At 43.2% G+C, this 27,767-nt stretch overlaps 2 protein-coding genes across 2 annotated transcripts in view; one reads left to right on the top strand and one right to left on the bottom strand.

The window, feature by feature from the left end:
- snd1 (staphylococcal nuclease and tudor domain containing 1) overlaps positions 1-27,767 on the bottom strand; it is a 159,209-nt gene that overhangs the window by 81,556 nt on the left and 49,886 nt on the right. The window contains exon 16 of the mRNA XM_041030143.1: positions 25,259-25,368. Coding sequence (XP_040886077.1) covers positions 25,259-25,368 — 110 coding nt within the window. The remainder of the gene's footprint in view (positions 1-25,258; positions 25,369-27,767) is intronic.
- On the top strand, positions 2,229-5,093 carry lrrc4.1 (leucine rich repeat containing 4.1). The gene is made up of 2 exons (XM_041030142.1): positions 2,229-4,477; positions 4,580-5,093. The coding sequence occupies exons 1-2, from the start codon at positions 2,229-2,231 to the stop codon at positions 5,091-5,093; spliced, it is 2,763 nt and encodes a 920-aa protein (XP_040886076.1).

The following is a 27,767-nucleotide window of genomic DNA, read 5'->3' on the forward strand; positions in this document are numbered from 1 at the left end:
GAGAAACGGTGTCCCATCTGCCTGCCTTTCGCACCAAAGCAATGCTGGAAAGCCGGGAAGCTTTGCCAGACTCGTTGGAATGCCTCGATCATTGCTGGTGAAGAGGGGGTTAAAATCTGGTTGCTGTGGGGATGCCACTGTCCATCTCTGCCTTTTGCCTGGACAGTCTGTCTATTTCCCTAAGCCACACAAAGCCCCAGAAAGCCACAGAACAAGAGACTGTGAGTATTAGAAAAGAGAGCGGAGGACAGCAGGAGCAAACTGGTTTTTGAAGAGGTAGATCTCTAAAAAGGTCTGAGTGCTTTGAGCTCACCCAACTACCTCAGGACACTGCAGAGAGAGCAGGAGGGAGGCAGGGAGAGAGAGAGAGTGTGAGTGTGAGAGAGCGAGAGAGAGTGTAAAAGAGAGAGAGAGAGAGAGAGGGAGAGAGAGAGGGAGAGAGAGAGGGAGAGATCCAAGCCAGCGCACACTCTCTTTTGCCGCTACAACGGATTCTTTCCACATCGACGCTACTGTTAACGTCACGCCTGTAAGCCGCGCGTTTGCCCAGCGCTTGCCTTCCCTGTCTTGCTCCTCTCCCCAGTTGGACACTGCATTAGCAAGAGGGTGCTGATCACCACGAGGAGAGGAGGAAAAAAAAGAGCTGGAAAACAAGAAGAAAAAAGAAACACGCCAGAGAGAGGAAGGAGAAACTGCGCACCACCCCTCCTCCCTCTAACCCACCTCGATCAACCCAGCTACAACACCCCCACTCCTCCCAGCACCCCCCTTCCATCCCCCACCCCACTCCCCCTCTGAAGAAATTGACGGATTATTGGGAAGTGCACGGGAGGCAGGCTGCAGCTGCTGCTGTGTGTGCTCGCTACTGCTGCTGTGTGCTTCGCAGGGATGGTGTGTGTGCGTTTTCAATTGCTGCTGTCGCCACCGCGGCTGCCGAGGCTGGAGCGTGTGGCTAGTTAAGAGGAGGAAGAAGCTAATGAAGGCAGTGTGTGTCGCCTAGTCTTTTCAACCTCCAGTGAGCACTCCTGGAGGAGAAAAGAAAAAATTATAAGAAAAATCAAGTGGACACGACGCCACATTGAGAGTGGGAGCAAGGGGAAAAGAGCAAAAGAAGGAGAAGGGCTGTCAGACTGACCAACCGACCAACTGATTGACCACTAAAAAGTGGAGGAATACAGAGAGGAGGGGGTTTGGGGTTTTTTTTCGGACTTGTTAACCTCCCCTCCTAACCATCGCAAACAAAAGGCAAAGAACATTGGAAAGGACTGTGGAATTTTCATTCAGCCTTCTTCAATTCCACCCCCACCTTTCTCCCTCTTTTTGTCCTTTCTGCCTTGGCTTTTGGTGCACAAAAAAATTGTGCAAGTGCATTTGTGTGGTCGCCTGTGCTATGGAGACCTGGGTAAGGTGTCTAGCAGGGGGATCAACTGTCGGATTCCAAGGACAAGCAAGAGAAGAGGAGCCGACAGCAAGAGGCGAGCAAGGGAGCACTGCTGCTTTGGGAGCCTGACTGGATTCCTATCTACAATCTTTTTTTATTTTTATTTTTTCTAATCAACAAGGAAAGGGAGAAAAAAACACTCACTAAGGGCCTTCGAACCTTTCTCTGTGTGGATGTGTGGATTTACAAAAGGGCTCATCTTGGTTAAGCTCTTTGGCATTGATACCTGTTTTGACAGAGCAAATATAAAAAGGCTTTCTTTGCTGCTCTTGGATATACATACATCTGATCTGAATACCACAGCTCTTTCTGATTGCAAAAAGGAGGGAAGCTATATATCTCAGTTCAAGGACCTGTAATAATAACTTGAGGTAGGTGTCTAGTGTTTCAACCCCTCTTTGCATCAATTTGTAACACCCTACCCTCCCTTCTGTCTTGTAATACGGTTTTTGGTTGTTTAATTTACCACCATGTCCGTCTCATACACACGTTTCAGAAAAGCCAGCCCTTTCTACCCTCCCCTCTCCTTCTGCCCCTGAGCACAGTTCATGGAAATAAACGCATTGCTTACTTGAGGATAGGTCAAGCCCTCTTGCCCCTTAGCAAACACCCCAAACCCACATTCTCCCCTTATCCTCTTCAGATACCTTAACCTCTTTACTCTGGTGCCCTTAACACTACTACCAGCCAACCAGCTACTTCCCCTGTCCTCAAAGCCCCCAAACACTAGCCCCAAACACCCCCATCCTCCCCCCCAGATGATGCTGAATTATGAACGTGCCACATCATGAGTCTCCTGGGGCGGGTAGCTGTGCATCGTGCCAGGAAAGCCGCCCTGCTCTGTGTAGTCTTCCTGATGGCGCGAGCGTGGAGCAGCGCCTCCCCGGCCTTGGCGGGGGCGGCGGTGTCTCAAGGACCCCAGGGCTGTCCACCGCAGTGTTCCTGCAGTAATCAGCAGGGGAAGGTGGTGTGCACCCGACGTGGCCTCACCCGTGTGCCCCCCGGCATTCCTGCCAACACGCGACACCTCAATCTAATGGAAAACGCCATCGAGGCGGTGCAGGCTGACTCCTTTCGCCACCTGCACCACCTTGAGGTGCTCCAGCTTGGGCGAAATGCCATACGTCAGATTGAGGTGGGCGCATTTAATGGACTCACCAGCCTCAACACACTGGAGCTGTTTGACAACCGGTTGACGGTGGTGCCTAGTGGGGCCTTTGAGTACCTGTCTAAACTGAGAGAACTGTGGCTGAGGAACAACCCAATTGAGAGTATCCCCTCCTATGCCTTCAACCGGGTGCCCTCCCTCATGCGACTGGACCTGGGAGAGTTAAGGAAACTGGAGTACATCTCAGAAGGAGCTTTTGAGGGCCTACAAAACCTCAAGTACCTCAACCTGGGCATGTGCAACATAAGAGGTGATATGCCAAACCTGAGTCCCCTCAAGGGCCTGGAAGAACTGGAGATATCTGAAAATCACTTCCCAGAGATAAAGCCAGGCTCCTTCAAAGGCCTGCGCTCGCTGAAAAAGCTATGGGTGATGAACTCACAAATCACAGTGATAGAGCGCAATGCTTTTGACGACTTATCTTCATTGGTGGAGCTTAATCTCGCCCATAATAATCTGAGCGCTGTGCCACATGATCTGTTCTCCCCGCTCAGGTACCTGGTGGAGCTCCATCTCCACCATAACCCTTGGACCTGTGGCTGTGAGGCTGTTTGGTTAGCACGCTGGCTAAGGGAGTACATCCCTACTAACTCAACTTGCTGTGGACGCTGTCACTCCCCTGCCAGCATGAGAGGTCGACAGTTGGTTGAGGTGGACAGAGGAGAGGGTGCTGCAGTACAGTGTTCTGCACCATTCATTGCTGATGCGCCAAGGGACTTGAACATCTCAGCAGGGCGAGTGGCTGAGCTTCGATGCCGCACGGCCCCAATGTCTTCAGTCCGCTGGCTACTACCCAACGGGACTATCCTGACACATGCCTCTAGCCACCTGAGAATATCAGTCCTCAATGATGGTACTCTTAATTTCTCAAATGTCCTTGCAGCAGACACAGGCACTTACACCTGCATGGTGTCCAATGCAGCTGGGAACTCCAACGCCTCAGCCTACCTCAATGTGAGTGCAGCTGAGCTTAATACATCCAACTTGAGTTACTTTACCACAGTGACTGTGGAGGTCTTGGGGCCAACCACTGAGATGCCCAAACCTAAAACCCCAACAACCACAGCTGCTGCTGCAGGAGCTGGGGTAGCTGGAGGAGGAGGAGTAGGCCTAGGGACAACAACTACAACTGCCTCTCCTTCCGTGTTTCAGCCAGTCTTCATCTCCACACCAACTGTGCTGCTGCAAAGCACTGACAGCCCACCAGGTGCAGCTAAGCCATCTGTGGCGCCAGGACTCCAAGGTGCCACTGGCAAGCCAGGCAAGTCTGGTCCTAGCCTGGATGAAGTGATGAAGACTACCAAGATCATAATAGGCTGCTTTGTGGCAGTGACACTGTTGGCTGCTGTCATGCTCATTGCCTTCTACAAATTGAGAAAGCGCCACCAGCAAAGGAGCACAGTGGCAGCTGCCCGCACTGTGGAGATTATCCAGGTGGATGAGGAGGACCTTCCACCACCAGCGTCTGCAGCTCAAGAGACAGCTCTCACATTGCCTGAAATTCGGGACCATAACAGCATACACAAACTGGACTTTATCAGCCACAAGACTGACTACAGCTTTCACAAACCCAAGGCCGAATACAAATCCCAGCCTGATTTCACCCTTCATAAGCCAAAGGCTGAGTACACCACATATAAGCCAAATATGGACTTCAGTAGCCACAAATCCATCCCAGATTACAGCACTCACAAATCTACACCAGATTTCAGCCTTCATAGACCAAAGCCTGACTACAGCCCATTCAGACAGGACTACAGCACTCACAAACCTAAAGGAGAATACAGCCCATTCAAACCAGACTTTGGAACTCACCCCAAAGCTAAAACGGACTACAGCCCCTTCAAAACAGATTACAGCACTCATCCTAGACAGAAAACTGACTTCAGCCCATTCAAACGAGATTACAGCACCCAACCAAAATCTAAACATGACTACAGCCCATTAAAATCGGACTACAACACACAGCATAAACCTAAGGCTGAATACAGTCCATTCAAACCCGACTTTGGCACTCACCCAAGACTTAAACCTGATTACAGCCCATTTAAGCCTGACTATAGCACTCAACCTAAACCCAAAACAGACTACAATGCCCAGAGATCTAAAACTGACTTTACCTACAAACCCAAGGACCCTTACGCCCCACATAAGACTGCAACCGATTACAGCGCCTTCAAGACTGACTTCAGCCCCCACAAAGCGGATTACAGCGCCTTCAAGTCTGACTTTAGTCCACACACTCAGAGACCTAAACTTGATTACAGTCCACACAAAATGGACTACAGCCCCCATAAAGTGGACTACAGCACTCTAAAGCCTAAATATAACACCTATAAACCAACTGGCCATGGGGCTAAATGGACAGACAACAATGTTGGGAACTCTTTGCCTCGAACCTTGCCCAGCACCATCACAGCAATGGCTGAGCCCTTTGTCATAAAAACTCACACCAAGGAGAAGGTACAGGAGACTCAGATTTAAAAGGCCCCCCAAAAGACTCCCACTCCTTTCCCTAGGTCCTTAGCTCTCACCCACCCCTGTCCCACACACCCCTTTGTCCTTTCCTCATAAAATCATGCAATAGAATGCACAACGAAAAAAGGACAGGAACTACTTTTTTGTACAGAGTGCAAACTTAAAAGGACTGATGATTTCTTGTTGTACATGCTTATAAATAAATATATATATGGACAAATTGAAACTACCATGGGCTGGTGATAGAGAAACATATATTAAAAAGAAATTGAAACTATTTTCTAACTTGTAACTTCTATTTAAAACAATGAGTTGTTTAAGATGCTGTCTTGACTTTGACAAATGAGGGTAGTCTTGTTTTAAAAAGGGGCATTCTGTGTGATTTTTACACCATGCTACAGAGAATGCAGTGATAAGAAAAAATATTTATACAGAGAAGACTTTCTTTAACAAAACCGAAAAAAGATCAGTGTCGATCTTTACAGGTTTATCTTGTAAAAGCACCAAGAATTTGTACTGTGCCAAATGTTATAAATGCAATAAAATGGATTTTTGGAAGAAAAAAGGAAGTTTTAGAAAGAGATGTTTTTTTCCCCCTTCTCTTCTTCTCCTGGCGTATACTGTAACGATCAGCCAAATGCTTTAGACACTGCAGTAAGACGCTGCAGCTATACTTTAACCCTGCGTGTGCTGAATGACTCAGGCAGAATGAATCACAGTGCAGAAGTGGTTGGTGGTTTTTTTAAAATCTCTCAACACCTCCTATTATTATATTATTTACATGTAACACAAGAGTTTGCTCAGTTTTTATTTTACACAGGCATTGAATGGTGCTTCATCAAAGTGTAGCTGATCACAAGCATGCATTTAATCTAAGTTCTCAAGTTCTAAAAAAAATGCCTTAAGGTCCTAAGATGCAATGGTGTGTCGACAGACAAGCGGCGTTATCATGACTGAAATACTCATTACATAATGCTTTTCAGTGATGCAAGCTGATTGTGTTACCTAGCTTTTTTTTCCACATTACAAACTGGAATTATTAGTCATGTATCTAATGAGTGAAAAGGTGATAAATTAAGGTGAAATACTGTTTGGGTATTAAGACTGTCTTGCACTTTGCCAGAAAATATGGATCCTCATTTCACTTTTCATTGCATTGCCAGCTGTTGTGCCTTCATCAATCAGTATGGGGGCTTTTTATGGTGACAAACGCATTCGGGTCTCGCTGTTAACTGTGCATTTTTCATCTTCGACAATATCACCCCTCTCAATCATAATAGAGCCTCACATGTCTATGCCTAACAAAGAAAGATAACAACATGCAGAGTGGTTAGTAGGCACGTACTGGACAGGTGAGCCTGTTTGTTTTTGGAAACCATGGTATGTAGGATTGAAGACCAAGCAGTGTTGTTGCTGTTCTTTCTACTGTCAATCTTTTTCTCCTCTTGCGTTCTAAGCGTGTCTCAAGCACACTGGTTTATTTAAATAATAAAAGAGAAAGAAAGGTGATGTGAACTACCCTGGGAGCACATATCAGTGAAGAACATCATAACATTTTTGGAGTGGGCAACATGTGGGTGACAGATGACAGAACAAATACTACAAACAGAGTCAGATACTTATTTGTGATTAACCTCTACAAAGCTTTGCAATTCTAAAGTAAACATAAACAATCAATACGCACAATAACTAGTCTCTGGAGATGCAGGACTTTATCAGATCCCCAGTCACAGGCCTGTGCAAGCAGGCAAAGCTTTGGCCTAGTAGTGCAGTTGACGACACCAGTTTATATAACCAGTATGAAGTGTGGCAAATGGAGAGCTGGTTAAGGAGAGTACCTGCGAGGGCCATGAAAGCAATATGGGAGTTTGTCTCTCCAACACTGTGGCATTTCAACATTTGAGGCAGAGGAATTAAACAGGGAGTGACTGAATGCAAAGGAGAGAGAGAAGCGGGCATGATGCATCACAAGAAGAGTGTAGCAGTTAGCTGAGAGCTTGTGATGTGCTTAACCTGCAGTAGAGCCTGTCAGAAGAGGAGAGTGATATGTATGTTTGAGAGGGTGACAGTCCAGCTCTGACAAACTAGGAAGTGACAAAAAGACGGAGCAAGTGAGACAGACTAAGGAACAGAGGTTAAAAAGGACAGCTGAGGAGGGAGAGTGAGCATTTTTAAATTTTGCTGTTTTAGATGATATCTTACTTGCTTGGAAACATGTCAAAAGCTGTAGACCAAGACAGAGTTTTTTGCAAATGTATAATTTAAATGTCCCTTAACATTGCGCTACATTACGAGGCTGGGGTGGATATGATGATCCCAATGGGGAAAAGCTACTTTTGTAGTAAAAACAGAGATGGAAAAATTGTGCAGTGACGGAAAAATATATCACAGTGAAAAAAATAATTTAACCATATAAAAAAGGAAACCAGAAAATGTTCCTTCCTGAAAAAACGTTTTTAGAGGCAACACACTGGACTCTGCGTGTGATCTTGGGGACTGCTGACATGTGGCAAGGAAAGACACGAAGGGCCAGAGAGACAGATTAGCAGAAAGTTGAATTTTTAAAGCTACAGACACACAGCAAAACAAAAGATGGCACTTTTAATTTGAAATATAGGTGTGGTTACATACCAAGTGGTCACGACTGCATCAGTATTTTCTCGTCACCAACAGAATTCTCCTATCGTCTACCAACTGTCATCAAATTGGGGTAAAAATAACTTACTGCAGTGTACCCAGGGCTGTCACAACTGGTCACAAAAATCAGATATGATCAAATCAACTACAACTCTCTATCCTCCCCTTCTTGCAAAGTCTGTTGATGACTCAGTCTGCATTTCAAATGTTGAGCATTTTCCACAAATGCAGGAATGAGCTCAATAGATCGGACATGCAAATCCGTATCTGTCCATGTATGTGTCCCTTCAGCTGTGATTTCTGTTGTGTGTTGGGCTTTGACAGAGAAGGCAGATAGAGTAAGAACTCCACAGTGCAGGAGAGATAAAATGTGGAGAATCAGGAAAAACTGAGGCCACAGGATGATTCATTTAAACTTCACATTTAACATGACCATTTCATACTGTACTGTCCATTTGTCATTATGCTGACTCATATCTCAGAAATCATGCTTTTGTCTCCCACTCCTGTTGTTTACTCATAATTGTTTTGATAACATAGCTATGCAAAACTAGAGATCTGTTTCCCAATTGTTTCTACTGTGAAACATGTGAGAGGAATGTTCAAACAAGCAAAATCGAGTAGGTACAAGTGACTTGTTTCTAAATGCATAGTGTAAATGGGTTAGACGGATTGTGAGCAGTTGTATGAACAGAAGTAAGCACTGTATTACGCATTAAGCTGTGTTATGGCATTCTATCGTAGGTTTGGACAAAATTGTAGTGCATTTCCTATGCCTCAGTGTGTTATAGCAGGATGGGGCTTATGCTACACCATACTGCTCAATACCGAAGTATGTTGTGCAATGTGGTCACATATTAAGCTGCACTGTGCTATAAACAGCTCTGTCATACAAATCAGTCAACATGGCTACAGGGTCATCAATCAGCCTATCAGCTAGCCAGCCACTGAAGGGCCCGTCTCCATGGGAAACACTCCTTCCCTCCATCCTTCCCTCCTCCGCATCATGTTTTTTTTTTGTTTTTTTTTCTGTCTGAGTGCTTCATTAGCAATCATGAAGCCATTTGAAAGAGGAAGCAAGGCAAGATGTACCTATTTACCCACAGCTCAGAGAGCCTGGGGAAGGAGGGATAGGATAGGATGGCGTTAGAGAAGGAAGAAGATTAAGTGGTATAGAAATTGAGATGTAGGAAAGAAAATTTAAGTTGGAAGGAAAGCATGACAGATTGCTAGAAAGACGTTATTAGGGAGCAAGCAAAAGTGAAAAATTTGGTCAAAACAGAAAACAGTTAAGGTTAGAAAAGGGAGCAGATCTAAGGCAAAGAGCAGACAGATATTCACAGAGAAATGTGGCAGAGCTGGATTCAGTGGCTGATGATAGATGGAAGTGTTTTCTGGGAGACTAAAAGAAATAGCTATGAGAACAAGAAGTGAGGAGTGAAGAAGAAAGAAGGGGGAGGGAATTTAGGGAGAATGAGGACACAAGGAAAAGATATGTAGGGAGGGTGAACACAGAAGTAAAAACCAGAGAGAAGATAAAGAAACAGAAGAAGTGAAAACTGCTTAAAATAAAATTAAAATGAAAGAAAAGAAGAGGTAAAGTGGAAAGCAAAGCCGTGAGAGTGAGAGGAAGAGAGAGCAAAGGCGCTTGGGAAAGGAGTAAGCAGTGCAAATGTGATGCAAGAGTGCCAGCTACAGATGGAATGGGGGATATATAGCCTGGCCATCATGGCTCCAGCATGATTGGTGAATGGCCTGGACTGCACCACAAGGGGTGTGGTTGTGGGGGAAGGGGGGGATGCAGAGTGTGTAGTGTGTTACCATAGCAGAGTGCAGCAGATAAGAAGTGCTGATACCAGTAATGGACTGGACCACTGGGGGTACTTGAGGAAGGGAGGCCGGTGAATATGAACGCAGAGAGGATGGGAGGATCAAGAGGTCAGCGCAAATGGAACTGTAGGGACGATAACTGCCACAGTGCAACCATGTGCGTGCGTATGTGTTTTCAGTGTGATCAAGAGGACACTGAATTTAACAGGTCAAAGCCTTTAAACCAGCCACAAAAACAAAATATATACTTTCTCTCCCATTCAATTTAAGAAAGGAGTTCATTCTCAAAAAAGGGTTCCTTTTTGTAACCCTATTATTTTTATGCAATCTCTTTTTTTTCTCATTGTAAATTACTATGCACTGAGGCTCAGAAGATGGCCATAATAAAATGTTATTCCATTAAAATGACCTAGACCAATGAGCATTATAATCTCAATTGCATCAGCCGTTTATCTACCAAAACCCCACAATCCATAAAGTCAATAAGACGAATGTTTACTTGTGAAACATTTTCCACTTCTGTGTTTGTGCCAGAATTTTTAATGATTCACTGGCCAACATATTTTTATGGAGATTATAAAAATATGATGGTGCAACTTTATTCATGTACCCATGCAGATGTTTTATGGAGCTGAACTTAATGCTGAATTTTCATACAGTTACAGCATCTTTGATTAGAGCCGGTGATGAGGGCCCACGCCAATTGCTTCAATTGTGTTTTCATATATCTGTGTTTCCTAAGCTGTTATTGATTAATTGATTATTGATAATTAACATACTGCAGCCAATGACTGATGAACTGATGAAGCAAAGTGCTTACATCCCTAGTTTATGCTAGTAATGTGTTCTACACAGTGCACGTGCTAGGGGTTTTATGTGAGCACTAGCCAGTGTGCTAGTGGAGCAGACAGGCTATTCTAAGCAGGCCTGCGAGCGTGCTGCCTTGTGAGTCAACATGAGTCAGGGCCAGAGAGTTGTTTGGTCCTAATTTCAAATAGAGGGACTAGATGAGGTGTGGAGTCAAAGGTGGACACTTCAGACCATCTACGCAGAGAATAAGGCAATGCTTTTTATGACAAGAGAGAAATTGAGATGGTTTAAGAGAAGGGTGAATGCTAACTAACCCCACCTTTAATATCTGGCTTTAGCACATCATCTTTGCTAATTGAATGATAAAATAAATGATATGTTTCTATATACGGTGTATTATACATATCAATTTACTATGAAACATCAACAAACGTATCAAGGAGGTTAGGGTGAGGATGTTGTTGGTGGACTGGAGGAATCTGTGAAGAGAAGCTGATGTCTGCTGGTGCATCCGACGTTGACCATGTGAAAATTGATGCAAATAGCCATATTCAGTGACCAGCTGGTGGTAGGATTTGTTGTTACTGAGGTCAACAGAGGCAAAGAAAAATTTTCATCACAGTATACTGTTGGCAGTGAGCCCAGTGCCGTCGAGGCTGTAATGTTGAATAGGTGCATGCCAACAGATTTTACTGGATATGTACTGTGGTCAAATTCACACAGATTTTGCTGCTAAAACTGAGGCTGAATGGCAGGTGGGTTGTGTGAGCTATTTTTGCCATGTGGAGGACCACTCAAGTGTGTTACTCCGTGTGAGACAGAGTTTATTGCCCTTTTGGTGGGTGAAAAACATCCCTGTGTTTTCTTAGCAGCCAGCGACGATGAAGCCTTACCTTTATGATCCTGTCCAATAGTTCAGGCCGAGGTGTGCGAGCAGTAAATCATGTCCACTGAGAGCAACAAACAAGGGACTGAGACATATGTGAGGAAGGGGTATTGAGGTTTTTTGTGTGCGCACAAAGACACAAACACACAAAAGCACAGACATACACACAAAAAATGAAGCCATTGACCATTAATTTCACTGCTTCTGCTGAGATTTACAGCATGGAGAGAAACCATGATCACAAGCGCAGCATCACCAAGGATACTGCGCTCTGGATCAGCCCTCATTCACTCGCTCACAAATACAGATGTACACACACACACACTAACACAACAGAATAAATAAATCCAAAGCCACACAGTTCAAATGCCTTAAATGACCTGGACTGCATTAAGATGTTATCTCTTGCCACTTATAACTGAAATAAGCACAAGCTCCCCTATTCTGTTTCTGTTTAATGAAGCTTTTCAGGCAGCCTTTACTGAGCTTAAACAATAAGAGTGCAAAGAGAGAACTGTGCTGACCACTGAGAAGCATGACATACAGTCAGCCATGTTCTTCCAGAAAATAAATAATATCAGTTTGTATTGCCTTCATCAAGCACATCCTCCTGCCTCTGGTATGAACTGTATTAAAGCTCAGCGAGAGGCTGCTGCAGCTGAAGCCAGGTTTCGCTATGCACAATCGTTAATATTTAAAAAAGAGTATCTTAATAGAGTCATGGATGGAAAACAGTGAACCCATCCTTTGACATTACTGTTTCTAATTTCACCGCTACTCATGCATTTCTTATCACCTAGCCACAGAAACAGCAGTACATGTACACTGTAGTATATGCAATTTAGTGACTGGAAGTGTTTGGAGTGTAAAGCTTTCTTCACTTCCTGTGATCTCCTCATCTTTTCAGACCTTTACATTTATGCTCTCATGTATAGACTCCACTACTAAAGGTGCACTGACGTGATTTTTCAGACCAGTTTATCAGTTTCCGTGGCAGTCCTGCATGTTCCCATGCAAATGCAGAGCCCATAAAAGACGAGGAAAACCCACAGCGCTGATAAGAAAATCTTGACCGTTATGCTGCATGTACGGACTAAAGAAAGAAATGAGGAAAACAGGAAGCCTTTCTTGCAAACCAGGAGACTGATGCTCCATGAAATAGGTAGAGTAAGTTTGGGGCTTACAGAGAGTGTTCTGGGATTTAATCTTTTCAAAGATCACAATAAGTGTATCTGGGTGTTGACCAGTTTGGTGATTGTGGAAGGATGGAAGCGGGGTTACAAAATGGCCTCCTGCATTGCTCCAGACATTAAAGAAAGGAGTCGGTGAGAAAAACAGACAAGGGTAAGAGAATTAACTGAGGTGGATAGCTAAGGCAATACATTCTCTATGAGACCCTGATTTGGTGTGTCAGAAGATAGCACTGCTACATGGAGAAAGAAGAGGGCAAGGAAAGCAGAGTGAAAAGAGAGACAAAGGGCTAGTGTGAGGAACAAAGAGCAATAGAGAAGGGAAAGAAAGAGGAGAACTGACAAGGTGACTGCAAAAGAAAAGAAGACTTCTATCTGACACAAAGAAGGGCTCAGTATTCGTTCTGTAGTAAGTGTAGGATCGTGAATTTACACTGATGTGGACTTCAAGATGACAAGCAGTGCGCTAATGTCAAAGACTTGCTGAGAAAACGTGCAGCGCTGAGCACAGAATGGCACATGAAAGCAACGTCAAGATGAAAGCTCTGACGAGCTGCGAAGAGCATCCACGGGTTGAAACACAGTTTTCATGTAGTGGCAGAATTATTCAGCCGCTGCAGCAAACTGCTGTGTGTATTTAAAAGTGTGTGTGTGCAGTTGGGTCAGCAGTGATCTTTAAAGATCAAACAAATCAATAGCAATCTTCTGTTCAGCTTCAGTGCACTGTAGGTAGTGAAGTATCTTTGCCCCCACTTGAGTTTTTATTGTTTAGTAAGGGGCATTTGGAAATTTGTCCGACCGCTTAATTACTGAGTGTAAGTGGAATAAAGTATAGATGCAACTCCACTAAACTCAAAACAGAAAATGAGGGGAAATAAGCTCAAAAGCTGTTTTTATGAGACGGCAGGGTCCAGGCACTGATCCCAGCCACAAGTTTTAATGGATCCCAAATAAACGATGTCACCAAAAGTGCCTGCTTAAAATACAGCCCTTACTTAATAGAAAAGGATGTGGGTTTGCTGGCAGATCTAAGGCGAGAGCGAAGCTATAAGACTGCTTGTAAACATTTTGCTCATTCTGTTTTTCCCTTAATTCCAGCTTCAAACAAATCCGATTGGACTTCAGCATAAAGAGGAAAGGAAGAGCACAAGAGCTGTGATGTGGTCTGTTTGTGGTGCAGTGGGCACATTTGTCTGACTTTATATTGCAAAAAATGTTTGTATATATAGAGTTGTTACTGTTGTTAAGTCATTGTCCAGTGCCCATTGGTTTTGTTGTCATGTATTAAGATGGGATGGAGCCTTCTGAAACACGTACAGATGTGTGATTGCATGCTGTCTATGTCAAAGAGCTTGTGTAGGAGTGACTGCAGGTGAATCTGTGCCTGTCTAACTATGCCACCTCCGCATAAAAACTGATCAAAGCACATACCATCCCAGAAAACAGACAGCAAAGAACATTTAAATCCAGTAGCTGCTTATTAATGTCAGACTAGACAACACTAAAACTTTAAGTTTGTGAGATCTTCTTGCACTGCACTGGGACAAGCTAAAAAATAAGTCAGTGGAAGCAGAGGAAATTATAAATATGAAGATGTAGTTAATTAAATAGAAGCTGGAATTCTTAAAGCTGACAGATTCATACAATAAAGTTAAAGCCCTGCAGAAAAAGAAAGCAGTGGATTGATTTAATTTTCTAAAAACGCAGCTACAATAAACAGAGCCTTCAGAATCCCACATCGCCATACGTGAAGTGACCGTCTGCAGAACCGACCTCCCAGAACGGCAGATTCCTGGAACATTAATTGTTTTCAGGGCTGCATAAAGCATTTCCGAACCAAGACCTGCTCAATAAGAGGAGAATCAGAGGCGCAGCATGGCCCCGAGCTGAGCGTGACCTCATCAGCCTGACTGATATACGAGTACCTGCCCAATGGGGGAGCCAATAATTAGACATCCAGTTATACTGCTCTTCTCCCCTCACTCGCTTGTCCCTCACGCCAGCTAATTAAACATGACCAGACACATAAAAGAAGTATAAATGCACACAGGCTTGTGTTTGTCCGTCAATTATAGCTGTTGTTGCTGTAGTAAAAATGACTTCAAACCAAAATGTGAGCCATAGTTAAGGATGTACCGAGTATGTAAACATCAAGGGCCGGTGCCACAAGGCGGAAAAAAATATATAACACAAGTATGTGGTATCACGCAGTGGTGATATGAGAAGCAGAAGGCCTATTGAGTTACTACTCTAATGGGAGTTTAATACTATGGGATGAGTAAACAGAGGGAGTAGAGGGAGTAGAGGGAAATGGTCTAAGAAAAGAGAATACAGAGAGGGGAGACAAAGAAAGGTGGCTCAAGTTTGAGGAGAGGAAAGGAGAGGAGAGGAGGCTCAGGGTAGAAGAGACTTGGCAAGCGTTCACCCTCCCACTCTGTTGGCAGCAGAGGCACAAACTGTTTGCTCACAGCAGTACATGCATCTATTAGTATTGTTCCAGGAGATAATAACTCTGTGTGTGTGACTCTGTGTGTGTGTGTGCGTGTACATGTGTGTTCGATTGTCAATTCTCAGCCAAAAGTGGCAAACGAGTTGCAGGAGGTGGCAGACAAACAATATGGAGCGGCAACATAAAATGTATGTGGAAGAAAGCGTTCGTCTGTGGGTGTGTCAGACTATAGTGCTAAACATCAGCACTATAAAAACACCAGAGGCCATGGTGCTAACAACTACACAGCTCCTGACAGCTTCCATGAGTCTTAGCAATAGAGGACAGGCTTTTAAAACCTTCCCTGCAGTTGTTGAATGATAACAAAAATGTTTCATCCTGGTTAGAACGGTAAGGTGTTCAAATTTTATTGTCCAGTCCACTAACAGACACCCATTCAGATCAGAGTACGGACAGAGACCCTCAGTATCACATTTCAGCTGTTTAAAAGGGGTGATGAAAGAAACCCTCTATGACAGAACACACAGTGAACTGAAAGCTGGTATAACAGAAGCTAATCTGGAAATGGTGGTGCTTTGGCTCTGTGGTTCGCTGATTTACCTTCCTGGCCAAGCATACATCTTCATAAAGTAGCCATATTGTTGAGAGATGTGCTCTCATTTCATTTTGTTTTGTTTTGTAAACGTGATATTATGCCCCCTATTGGAGATTTTCCCCCATTAGCAGCTACTTTAAAGATAGCGCTTTATGAAACCAACACACGTACACATCAAAGGTAATGAAATTTACTGGAAGCCACAGAAGTAATGATCACCTTCTCAGACAAACCCATGTAAACACACTTACACAAAAGCAAACGCTCTCACTTTAAGATAGACTCAGCTGGCAACGGAAGCATTTTAAGAAACTGCAGTGCCCCGGCCAGCCTTTCTTGGAACTTCCCCTGCATACACCCCTGCACATTCAGAGAGAGATTCAGCCAGCAAAGGGGTTTAAAGAAACTACATTTCTATAGCTGGCCTCGATTGAAGCTATGCTCACGCACACATACACACAGCTCCCTGCCTGTCGCCCACTTCTGCCATTAGCTTTATCTGTCTGAATTCAAAGCCGAGAGCCCAATCCCCGTTGGTTTTCTGAAAAGATTTTGCCAGGCTTGTTCTTCCCTTTATGCCCCCGACTTTCCTATGGGAAAACATAGAAAAAGAGGGAGAAGGAGAGTGGGGGAAAGAGATGCTGATCGCTGACACAGCCGCTGAGATAGCCTCTCTCTTGTTGGTAAGGGATATAAAGAAATGGAATGAGAGAAGAGATAGATGGAGGGAGATGCTGAGATGGGGATAAGGTTGCAGGCGTGAGGACGTTGTGCTGGGGTAAGACGGCAAAGGATTACCGCTTCAAATCTCTCCTCTTTCTGGCCTTTATTTGACGCTTATTTATTCGGATCTTTGAGGCTATATTCCTTCTCGAGCCAAGTAACACACATGCTCACAGGAAAATCTTGTGAATGCAGGGGTAAAAGGAAAGAGGAAAAAGAAAAGGACAAGACAAGAGGAGATGGGAGGTCTAGGTAGGTGCGCCCTCTACGCAGCAGGGGCCAGACGTTGACAACTTAATAAGCGAGCAAGTGATGGAGGAGCGACATGAAACACGGAGACACACACACAGAAGATGTGGGGAAGGGACGAGGTGAAGATGGTCTGTGGGAGCAGCGTTGGTCTGCATCAACCATATGTAAATTCTGCCATCATAGAAAAAGAGCAGAGACTGACTGGCTCTGTTTTATCATGACAGCAGACAGTGTGTACAGACATGTGCAAGCCGGTTGTGTGCATCTTTGTGGTATGTGTTTTAACCCTGCAGCCAAGACAACGTTGATGTGTAGCAATTGCTGTGTTGTCAAGGGAACCATTAGCACGACTGAGAGGATGGTGTCTGTTTTGCGCTTGCCTGGACACACACACACACACACACACACACACACACACGTATGTCAACCCTCTTGCATGGTTGTTAGTGATTACTGAGAAAATAATTCCTCTGCATAGCCCCTACACATAGATGAAAGAAGGCTGAAAGAAGCTACAAGTAGAGCTACAGTAGATGCTTACTGCAAAGCACAGCAAACAACATCAATACACCACTTTATTACATCTAATCTATCTATGTATTTGAGGTATGCATGGTGGAGACACCAAAGAGAGACGAATGCGTATTTGTCTGTCAAAACTGTCAATACGTAACGCAGTTGTGTCACAGCCATCAACAGAATAGGATCAATCTAAGCATCAATAAAGCATAGAGGCTTGGAGCAATTTCCTCAGGCGGGCTCATCAGAGATTCAACTAACATATGGTGAAGGGCACTGACTACATATACTGTTTCTAGTACTGTGTACTATCTAGGTCAGACTGCAACAGTGAGAATTCAGTGAGGAGACATTAAAATTCTAACACTATTCTAGAATTAAATGTCAGTTTCTTTTAACTGTGTGTTGTTAACGATGTGGCTTTAAAAAAAAAAAATCAGCTTAAGGACAGAATTGATTTGTTGAGGATGAATATAAATTAAAATGATGCCGATTGCACACCAGTTTTGTTACAGTGTCAAACAGTGTTCATGTGCAGATAACAAACACCTAGTGGCCAGGAGTTCAGAGGGCAGTGCAGCAGAAGGTGTCTGTGTGTTAGATTATGCACATTCAACTGTGTGTAAGAGCGTTTTCCTTGTAGGTCAGCCTCAAAAGGGGCAGCCTGAAAAGATGTTAACCCAAAGTAATGTGCACACAAAATCACAAAGAGGGTGCAGGTCAGTGCAATGAAAGACAACTACAGCCACATAAAGAGGAAAGTGCGCAGGCATGTGCGAATGCCAACATTTAGTGAGGAACATAAAACGCCAGTCAAGTGAGAAGAATGGGGAGGCAAAACAACAGTAATAGCAAATTAAGAAATAAGCAGCAAAAATGAAGCTGCCTCATGGGGCAGAACAAGAGATGAAGGAGAATCAACTGACCGAAGGAGGATTAACAAGACGACACCCGGAGAATAAAAGCACCAGTCAAAGCTGAGGCATCTTCTGACGTGATTTTAGACCCCAAGATAAAACACACCTGTCAACCAACCATTCAAAAATCTGCTAGGATTAACTTCTTATCTCTTTTATTTCTGTGTATCAGTTTTCAAATCACATCTATTCCTCAAACTCTCATCTAAACCTCAAAGTAATTAATTAGAAAGATTTTAACTATCCAACTGTCCAATTATCAGCCCCGCTATTAAGCTATTGAGTGTGCCTCAGTAGACCGGCCGCTTTCAATAATGTCTTCGAAACTCCCAGCTCCAAATTTAACATTAATTCTTTGTCTATCCTTTCTTTTTGATAAAGAAACAAAACTGTTCTTTATAAGAACAATAGATTTTTAGAGAACAATAGATTTGTAGAGAAAGAGAAAAAGAAGAGCCAAAAGAAGAAAGAAGAGCAGCAGCCGAATAATGAGACAGGTAATGACGTGTGTGCTGACACACCCACAGGCTTTCTGGATGCCTGCCTCCAGTATTCCCCAACAGATCAAAATTCAATATGCAGTTTGGCTATTTTCTTTTTAAGTGAGAGGGACCACGGGAGTATAACCGCAGGAAAGGCAAACAAAGACACAGCAGAGACGACAGAAGCCTTTTCCTGCTGCTTCAATCACTTAAGAATCATCTTAAGTCTTGTGGCTTCAGGTTCAAGAAAAAATTAATAAATATGTTTTTTCAAGAAATGTGAGCACACATGCTGATATACCATGATGTACCTCTCTCTCGCTCTAAAGTTTTAGCCTTAAAATCTGGCAGAAAAGCAGCAAAAATGTCGACCAATATCGGCAAAAACAGTGGAGCACACGAGAAAGGAAAAGAGAGAAAGAAAGGGAATTAAAAATGAAATGAATACAGTGAGTGATATACTGTGAGACAGTGCAGTGCAAGTGCATGAGAGCATTATACTATTGCCCTCATTGATGTGGAAGAGTGCTGCAGTGCCCTTCATGTAGAGGAAAAGGCTAAGAGGATTCAGCTGGTCCCCAAGCACTGTGTGTGCCTGTGTCTCTGCACTGTTTGCAGGGTATGCTTATCAGGACGGTGGACGGTGAAGTTGCAATTCCATCTCTCTCTCTCTCTCTCTCTCTCTCTCTCTCACACACACACACACACACGGTAAGCAGAAGGTCGCCCTAGTAAACGAGTTGGGGCGATAAAGCGGTGAGCAGTTTTCTCCCTTCCTCTCATCTCTCCATCTCTATTCAGGCCCATCTATCTCTCCGTCACTGCGATGGTGTGAGTGCGTTTATGTGGGTCGCTGTGTTCACCTTCAGGCTATAATTCAAGATTTTCAAGGAACAAAGCTGCCCGACTGTGACACTGATACACGCAAACTGGCTAAACAGTACTTTTTTTTCTGAAAACTGCCACAGAACCAAAAGCTGAACTCTACCTGTGATACCAATTAGTCCAAAGCAATATGGACAGGCTATTGTGAGCAACAAAATTTATGGTAAGTACTCAACAGTAACTACTATTTAATGGCATTATGCTCACAAGGTGGGTTTCAAGGTCAAACTTTAAATTACAAACTGAACCTCTATTTAAATTGCAAAGTAGCATGGTTTGCCGGTTTGAGCTCCACTCAGGTTTCCCAATGAGGATTTCCTTTAGGGTCGTCACTCAACTAAGCTCATCTGGGTCATATTACTCAAATACTGAAACAGACTTTTGAGTGACTGTTAATGGTAACATTAGCAGAAGAGAGAAATATCCTGTGATGGTAAAAAGCATAAATATTTCTGATATGGATTTAGTGCAAACTGGTCATGAATGGATGGGGACAGATCCCGTCTATGGCTATAAAACAGCGGTAATGTGGGGCTGTCTTCTGTACTTGTGGCTTGTTTAACTACAGTATGTGGTAGGGGAAAAAAGGACCCGAGGGGCAGTTCACCATCCCCACCGTCTGTCTGTCTCGCTGACCAGGAAACCACACCATGCATTATTCATTATGTGTACTCATTCTCTCTCTCTCTCTCTCTCTCTCTCTCTCTCTCTCTGTTCCCCCCTCTCTCACATGCACATTGTGCATGTGTGTGCCAAAGTATGAGGAAGAAAAACAAGTCAAAAATAGATGCACAACCCAAAGACATCCAAATGCATGTCGGCAAAAAAAACCAATATGAACAACAGAATGTGAATCAAGTGTGTGAGAGACACAGCGGGAGGGGAAGGGAGAGGAAGGGACATGGTCAAGGAGTGTGAGATGCAGTACTTGTGTAATCGGCCTCATGCCAAAATAATTCAAGCGTGATCGGAAATCAATGTGAGAGCATGGAAGCTGTGGAGGAATCCAATGCTATCCTGCGGCCCTGAGAGGCAAAATAAGACGTATAAAAGAGGCTTAAATGCATGAAGGATGCATTCTGCGTGCCCGTATGTGTGTGTGTGTGAAGAATGCTAAATGAATTGATCGGAGTTGCACTGACCACAAATATGCACAGAGAGAGATAGAAGAAAAGACAGAAAATCAGATAACACGTCAATTATCCATTTGCCACAATGTGCCTATTTATACTTATGGTAGGGGCACAATAAGAATCACCACACACATTCACAAAGAACAGAAAGCCAAATCCTCTTGATAATGCAAAGGTGTCGGATTTATTAGCATTTAATTAAAGTGCTCACCAAGAACAGTTATTAAAGCAGAGAGCCCTATGATCTGTAGAGGTAAGCATTAGCAGGGCATCTGTGATGCCACGCTGGCACCGTGACTCATCAACGCTCCACAACACAGCCTCCTGCAGGTCTGACGGCAGCCTGTGCTCTCCCCCACCCATGGCAGTCTGGTGCACACAGTGTTCATGTCACAAGGTGGGGTAGGTGGGTGCGGGAGGGGGGGCCCATTTTAAGCACGGCTGGGCCAGGTTTAGGGTGCCATGCGCAGGGGAGCAACATGACACACCTAAAACTGGCACTCTGCACAGAGACAGAGGTAAGCACCTGAGCGTTTTTATGTGTATTAGGATTATCATCATCATTATGTTAAAATGCTGATTCATTTTCAGATTTGTTTTTTTGTTGTTTTGTTTTTTTTTGCCTGAGTACTGCAAATATGTTTATTCCTCTTTCAATGTCAAGATCTCATTTCTTTTCACCTATGGCTGAAATATTAAGTAAAACAATGGGAGCTAAAATGTATAAATGGATGAGATACACCACAAACTGTCCATCAAACTGTAATAACTCGACCATGGCTGCTCCTGCCTCGTTTGAAAACACTGTCAGCAGTCTGTTTAGAAGGAAACAAGTTTTCAGAGTGGAATGACTTGGAATAATGATGTGTCGCTTTTATTCCAAGTCACTTTTGTTTTAGGTTCTGTGAAATTGAAAATAACCAATCACAAGCGAATAGCATGCAATTTTTTTTCCAAATAATTTCTTTTGTTTTAGTTTTTGTAAAACAAGTTTTTGTGTTACTGTGGATCAAATGCAAAACTTGTTGTCATCATCTTTACAGGCTTTATGAACTTCAGGTATAAATACAAAAATGAATAAAATGAATATAAAAAGGGACAGCCAGACCTGACATACTGTGACCAGGGCACTCTTCATGTATGAGCGTTTTCCATAACATCCCAACAAGTAAGTGAGAAAGCATAAGCTATGAGCATTTTTATGTGTGAGATGGAGAGAAATTGTTAGTGAGTAGGCAGTCAGGGTAGTACGGTGGATGAGAGACCACCCAGACTGAATGAGGTCAATAGGAATGACAGTGTACGTAGGTGGAACAGTACACCGCATATTACTGTCCACTTAGCCCGCTCTCGTCCCTGCTCAATCAGACACTCCATCTCTGCTTCACCTGCTTTTCTTAATCTTCCTTCCGCTCCCGTCTGATGATCAGTTATACAACTGGAAATATATACAACAGCGGTTCCAATCAGGGGTGTTTCCTGTGCTGATTAACACAAACTGAAAAAAAAAAAAAAAGTTTCAGAGCTGATTAGTTCCAACCATCTAATCTAAAATAAAATATTACGTACACCACAAGTAGATGCATTTGATAAGTATGATTTAAAAAAGTGAAACCATGTACAAGCCACTGCTGATCTTAACAAAGCAGCTATCAACTTTAAAGTGTGATGCATCTTAGACGGCAACATCACACTATCATCAAAGGCGTCCAATTTTTCACATCGAAGCCATCTCAGTTTAGAATGACGCACATTAAACGTACGTTATTTTAACGAAGTGCTGGGAATAGTTTAAATATTGTATCACTGACTTATGTCTTTTACGAACCAGCACTGCACAGCTAATTATGTCCCCATGTCCAGCTGACTCATCCTAGATAAACACGTCAATGCAGAAAAATTCCTCTGTTTGCCTCCCTCCTGGTTGAGACTGGGCTTTTGAAGTTGCCACCCAAAAGCGTAGAGAAAATCAACAGAGGAGCTCAGTGACTGAGATAGTGAATGGATGTTTTTGTCAATGGAGGGTGGGAGGTGAGAGAAATTAAATGGAAGACATCAAAAAAGAAAAGGGAAGTGTCTGGGGAGTGGTGTTTACCAATGTGTTTTCTTTTTTCCTCAGAATTCTGTGCTGCTGTTTCGGCTCCACGCTGGGAACGGGAGCAGTGTCTGTCAGAGATTAACACTACACAGAGAGAGCGGGAAGAAAGAAAAGCAGACAGACAGGAAGAGAGACACAGAAAGAGAAAGACGGAATGGAGGGAGGGATAAAGGAAGACACAGCAGATAAACACAAAAGTGATTTTTGAAAATAGGGAGTCTTGAAAGTGGAGGAAGTGTTTAAAAAGCGGCAGAGAATCACCACAGAGACACTGAGGGAATGAGGGATGGTGGAGGGGGGGGTTATAAATAGAGGAGACAGAAACCAGGGCCTCTCCCCACGCTGGATGCCACATTAATTATGCGTGTCTGCATCAGGAGAAATTAAGACATGGGTGTGTGGCAGTTTAGAGAGAGAAATTGAGAAAGGAGGGGATAGGGAGAAATGGCAGGCGAGGAGAGAGATTGAGCTAAGAGCAAATGTCAGTCTGAGATTTAAAACTGGACGCCAAAGAAGAGGAGGGAGATGAGTGAGAAAAAAATGAGTGGAAAAAGGGAAGGTGGAGAGAGAAATGGCTATTAGTGAAAGACCAAAACAGAAGCACAAAGGCATGAAAAGAGAAAAGCGTGCTCACGCCTGCACCCAAATGCAATTTCAAAGGAGACAAGAAGAGAAGAGCAACTAATTACAGACTAGTGAAATACAGAACTGTGGGGGGAAAAAGCATATGGACCACTGAGTCAACATGTCATCAGATCAACAAGGCCCTAGACAGCTCAAGATGGCTGTTGAGAAGCAAAAGCAAGAAAAAATATTTTATGAATGCAAATAAATACACCACCCAAACCCAAATCAAATGCAATTCAGGTGAGGCCATCTTTGGAACATCTTAAAAAGCTCCCGCAATCAGATGCTATTCAGAGACGAATCAACAGGAGAATCTTATGCTAATGAAATCAAATGACTCATATTCATGTTTGTGTGTCACGCACCTTAATAACCTGTTCCGGTTACAATCGCTGTGCTCTACAGGGACAGGTAAGATGGAGAGAAGTATGGATGAAGGGCACAGAGCAATTCCTCCTCTCCATCATACATCATGTCTGTAATTCTGCTGCTACCAACTCGTCTCTCGTCATAGCTCCTGGACTTCCTCTCACCTCTCTGCTCTAGCTTCTCTCATGCAACTCTATCCTGTTTCACTGTCAAGCATTGAATAACATTAGACTATCATTTGACTCTTTTCCAGTTAGTGTGTGCGTATTCCAGAGAGCACACACTTTTTTGCTTTTCCATGTTCCATTTGTTCACATCTGAAACAGAGACACCCAAACTGGTTTTCTACACTTTCTCTTGGATAATGATTTTGCCGCTGTTTTTGGATATTTGACAGCTCTTATGTGTGAATGCTCAACTGCATTGCTCGAATGTGTCCCTTTGAGAGTGTGTGTGTGTGTGTGTGTGTTTGTGTTCATATTAGCCCATAACAGCAGGTCAGTGCAGCCAGCCAAGCCAGCCCCCGCACTGGGCTCAGGACTCATTGTATGGCTCGGCCCTGCCTGCTAACTCCCACCTACCTGTGAAAAACTTGCTGACACCACCAGTAACTAGCAAGGGAGAAAATGTGTGAGAGAGTGCGTGCGTCAGTGTGTGTACGGTTAGAAGAGGTTATGGCCATGATAACAAATGCTTAATTTAACCTGAGCACACACAGAAACCACTAAGGAGAGTGTGACAAAGCATGTTTACGAGACTTAAAATAAATCAGATTAATTATGCATTTGTGTGCATATATGCATCTGCAAAACTAATAAAAATTCATACCAACATGTACCTGCTACAGCACCTCTGCAGTGAGTCATGGGGGATTCTGTCAATCAAAATCCCCTGTTGCTTGCATCAATTATTTTACAGTCAAGGTTTTCTTGATACAGCCTATAATACTAGCTTGCACACACAACCGCATACACGTACACACTCTGACACTAGTCCACCTCCAATGCTGGCCGAGACTACATTTCCATGACAATTAAACACCGGAGGACAGTGGAGTCAGCCACCCTACGCAAAAAAAGCCCTTTAAAACGGAGATAGGAATGGAGAGGGGGAGTAAAAAAGAGCAAGAGAGAGGGAGTGTGTGGCCTGGATAAGTGGTGGCAGGATTATAGCTAGTTCCATCATGGCTTTGGTCCATTCACTGCTTCTTATAAAAACCTATTAGCATGTGAATGAACAGGCACACAGTGGATGGAGTTTTCTAAAGCCCAGGAGCACTGATCCACTATCAGGTGAGCTTTCCATAAAGTGGGAGTAAACTGGGAGGACAGTGCATGTGAGTAAGTGTGTGTGTGTGTCTCTGTGGTTTGAGTGGTAGTCTATTTGATTAACACCACATTTGTCTGAATTTCAAAACACTCACTGTACAAGTGCAGTGTTTTAAATGCTGTAATAATTCTCATTTGGAAGTAAACTATTCAATCAGCTTATTAAAGTAAGTGGTCCTGTCTTGTGACATTTGGCTTAATGCAAGAGACGAAAACCTTTTTGTTTTCAGTACAAATTTCTCTGGTCTGAAAATGTGGATCAGTTTGGGCAATTTTTCTAAAAACAAACATCAAAAGAAAAGAAAATATCTTTTAAATAATGTATTTGCTTATATTTATCTAAAACTGCAGAACATCAACACTTTCCAGCATGGCAATGGGACATGGAACAATAGGAGAAATGATGAAATGAGGGCCAGAATGTCCTGCTACAGGGCTTACCTCTCTTTGCAGCACCAGCTCTTTGGTGAACAGCATGGCCTCATCACTGAAGGGCTCAGCCACCTGCATGCCTCCGGGCATATTCCTGGAACTGCGTGGACATTCAATACCTAGCAAAAGACAACACAATTGCAGAAGTTAAAGGACAGCACAGCAGCTAATCAAAAGAACAGCAAGGTGCCCTGAATAGTTTAAGCACTATTTGGCACGAGAAGTCAAAAATGACCACGAGAAAATACTGGATCCATTCATATAATTCATAATTCATAATTCATATAAATATCTGCAAGCAAGTGAACAGACTTGTATCCACAATTTTCAGGACCTCTAGTGCTCGTGACAACATCAAGCATCCTTCTCATCCCTCTTCACAGGTCAAGCTCAAAATCACTTCGCCACACTATGCCACACAAATGCGTGTCAGCGAGTGGCACAACACAGATTAGCCAACTGCACTATCATGCACTGCACTAAATGGATAATTGGTCATCAAAGGGTCAATCCTGAGAGCATAAAGCACTTCTGTATAAACCTTTACCACTGAAAACCAGCCGTATTGGAATTTGCATCTTTGGGACCATTTGACATCAGCTTCGGTAGATCATCAGAGCCTGGTTTATAGAGTTCAGGAAGGAATGGATAAGCTCCAGAGCAGAGGTGGGGGGAAAGATGAATAAGTGGGTATAAAGGCACTGTGAGACTGTAAAATTTCTTCATGTTCAACCTGTGATAAAACCTGTGAAAAAAAAAAACACTGTGATAAAAGAGTGTATGCATAACAGAGACTTTCTATATCTGACAGTGAATGTGACTGGGCTGTAAGGTAGCGAGAGTGTGTGTGTGCTGATCCGAGATTTACAGAAAGTTTAAATTCTGTGCAAAGTCCTCATACACCATGAATTTTGCATGTGCAGCCTCCATTGGAGGAACATACCTTGCATCGATTGATATTCACTCCTTTTGTCTCTTCTTATCCACCTTTGGGAGTTTAATATGTGTGTACGTGCAACATGTGCTACAGTGTACGCTGAACAAACAGAAAGGCATGCCTGCAAACACTGAATATGAAATATGCCATAACAGGAGCTGTATATATATATATGTTGAGTTCCTGTTCTCTCCCTGGTCTTGAATTAATAAGAGAGAACATCAATTTACCATTACAAACATAAACCAGAGAGCATGTTGGTGCTGTATTGATCCACGCAGAGTAACCTAATAATACTTTCACTTTTCACTCAGGAAAATGCTGCTCAGGTCTTTCACCAATGTGACATGAATAAATGTTTGCACTAAAGAAAGTATTAGTTGATGTGTTTCTAAGGTTAGATGACATTACATAGTGTGCACCAAGGCGTTTTCCCTCCAAATAGGTATACACTTTTTTCACTGGTACTTACATCTTAAAACTTGTCAATACAACACTGCTTTGCAGTGACATTAATCTGGGACACAGTGTACCAGGTGTGTCTAAAGCTTGGCTGCTCTTCTTTCTGTAAGTACTAGCAGAGGAAATCTCTCAAGATCTGCTCTGCAAGCCACATTTGTATTTTAGTTCTGTTTTCACAGAATTCCAAATGCAAATTTCGTGTTGAGTTTTTGTCCCAGGCCCATTTCAAACATGTAACTGGATCTGAAATTGACTAAATTTTTAAAACGCTTTATTTTAAGAACGTTAAAGAGCTGAATTAAATAAATGCATACAATGCTTATATGCTATACATGTTTTGTCATGTCTCAGTTTGTTAACAGTAAGTTATACATTGTTGGGACCAGATATCTGTCCCTGGTTACATAACTGACAACAAGAAGACCACCACAGCCAGCCAGGTGTGAACCATCGCAGATAACCTTAGTACAATGAGGCAGCTAACCAAACTAGCATGTGTTCATTTCCTTGCTTGGTTTATACCACATAGCAGAAACAACAGACTCTCTTACACAAAATTTTTGTTTGGTACCTTCTGTTGTCTATATGCCCATGTCTGTCCCATTTGTGAGGACAAGAACAAGAGACATCAGCATATTCACACTGGCAGAGAAGGAAAAATGACCCAGGAAAGGCAAAATGAGGCCACAGGACAGTGAGCACCCGAGTGTTATGAAGAACTGTTGAGTCAACCTTCTGTAAGACATAAAGGTGTTCAGTGTACAGCCCTGAGCATTAAACCAATTAGACAAGATTTCTATAGATATATAGATATATATATAGATAGATAGATATATATATAAAATAGCAAGGACTTCAAAATAAAAAGCTAAAGATTTTTACAGTTACCAATACACAGTTATTTTCCTTTCCATTTGTTCAATAAAATACAATAAAGAAAAAAAAGCTTCCTGAAGAGCAGAGAAGAGGAGGAGGAGGAGGCACTGATGGCCAAGATCATCTGAAAGTATTTATAGAAGTGGACCAGGACAGGGCTTCCATGTGGGACACTGTGGCTACAACAGTGCCAGAACAGAGAGGAGGAGAGATGAAGAATGCAGAATAAAGGAAAAGAAAAAG

Source organism: Toxotes jaculatrix, chromosome 22, assembly GCF_017976425.1.
Source record: "Toxotes jaculatrix isolate fToxJac2 chromosome 22, fToxJac2.pri, whole genome shotgun sequence".
NCBI classification, from domain to species: Eukaryota; Metazoa; Chordata; class Actinopteri; family Toxotidae; genus Toxotes; species Toxotes jaculatrix.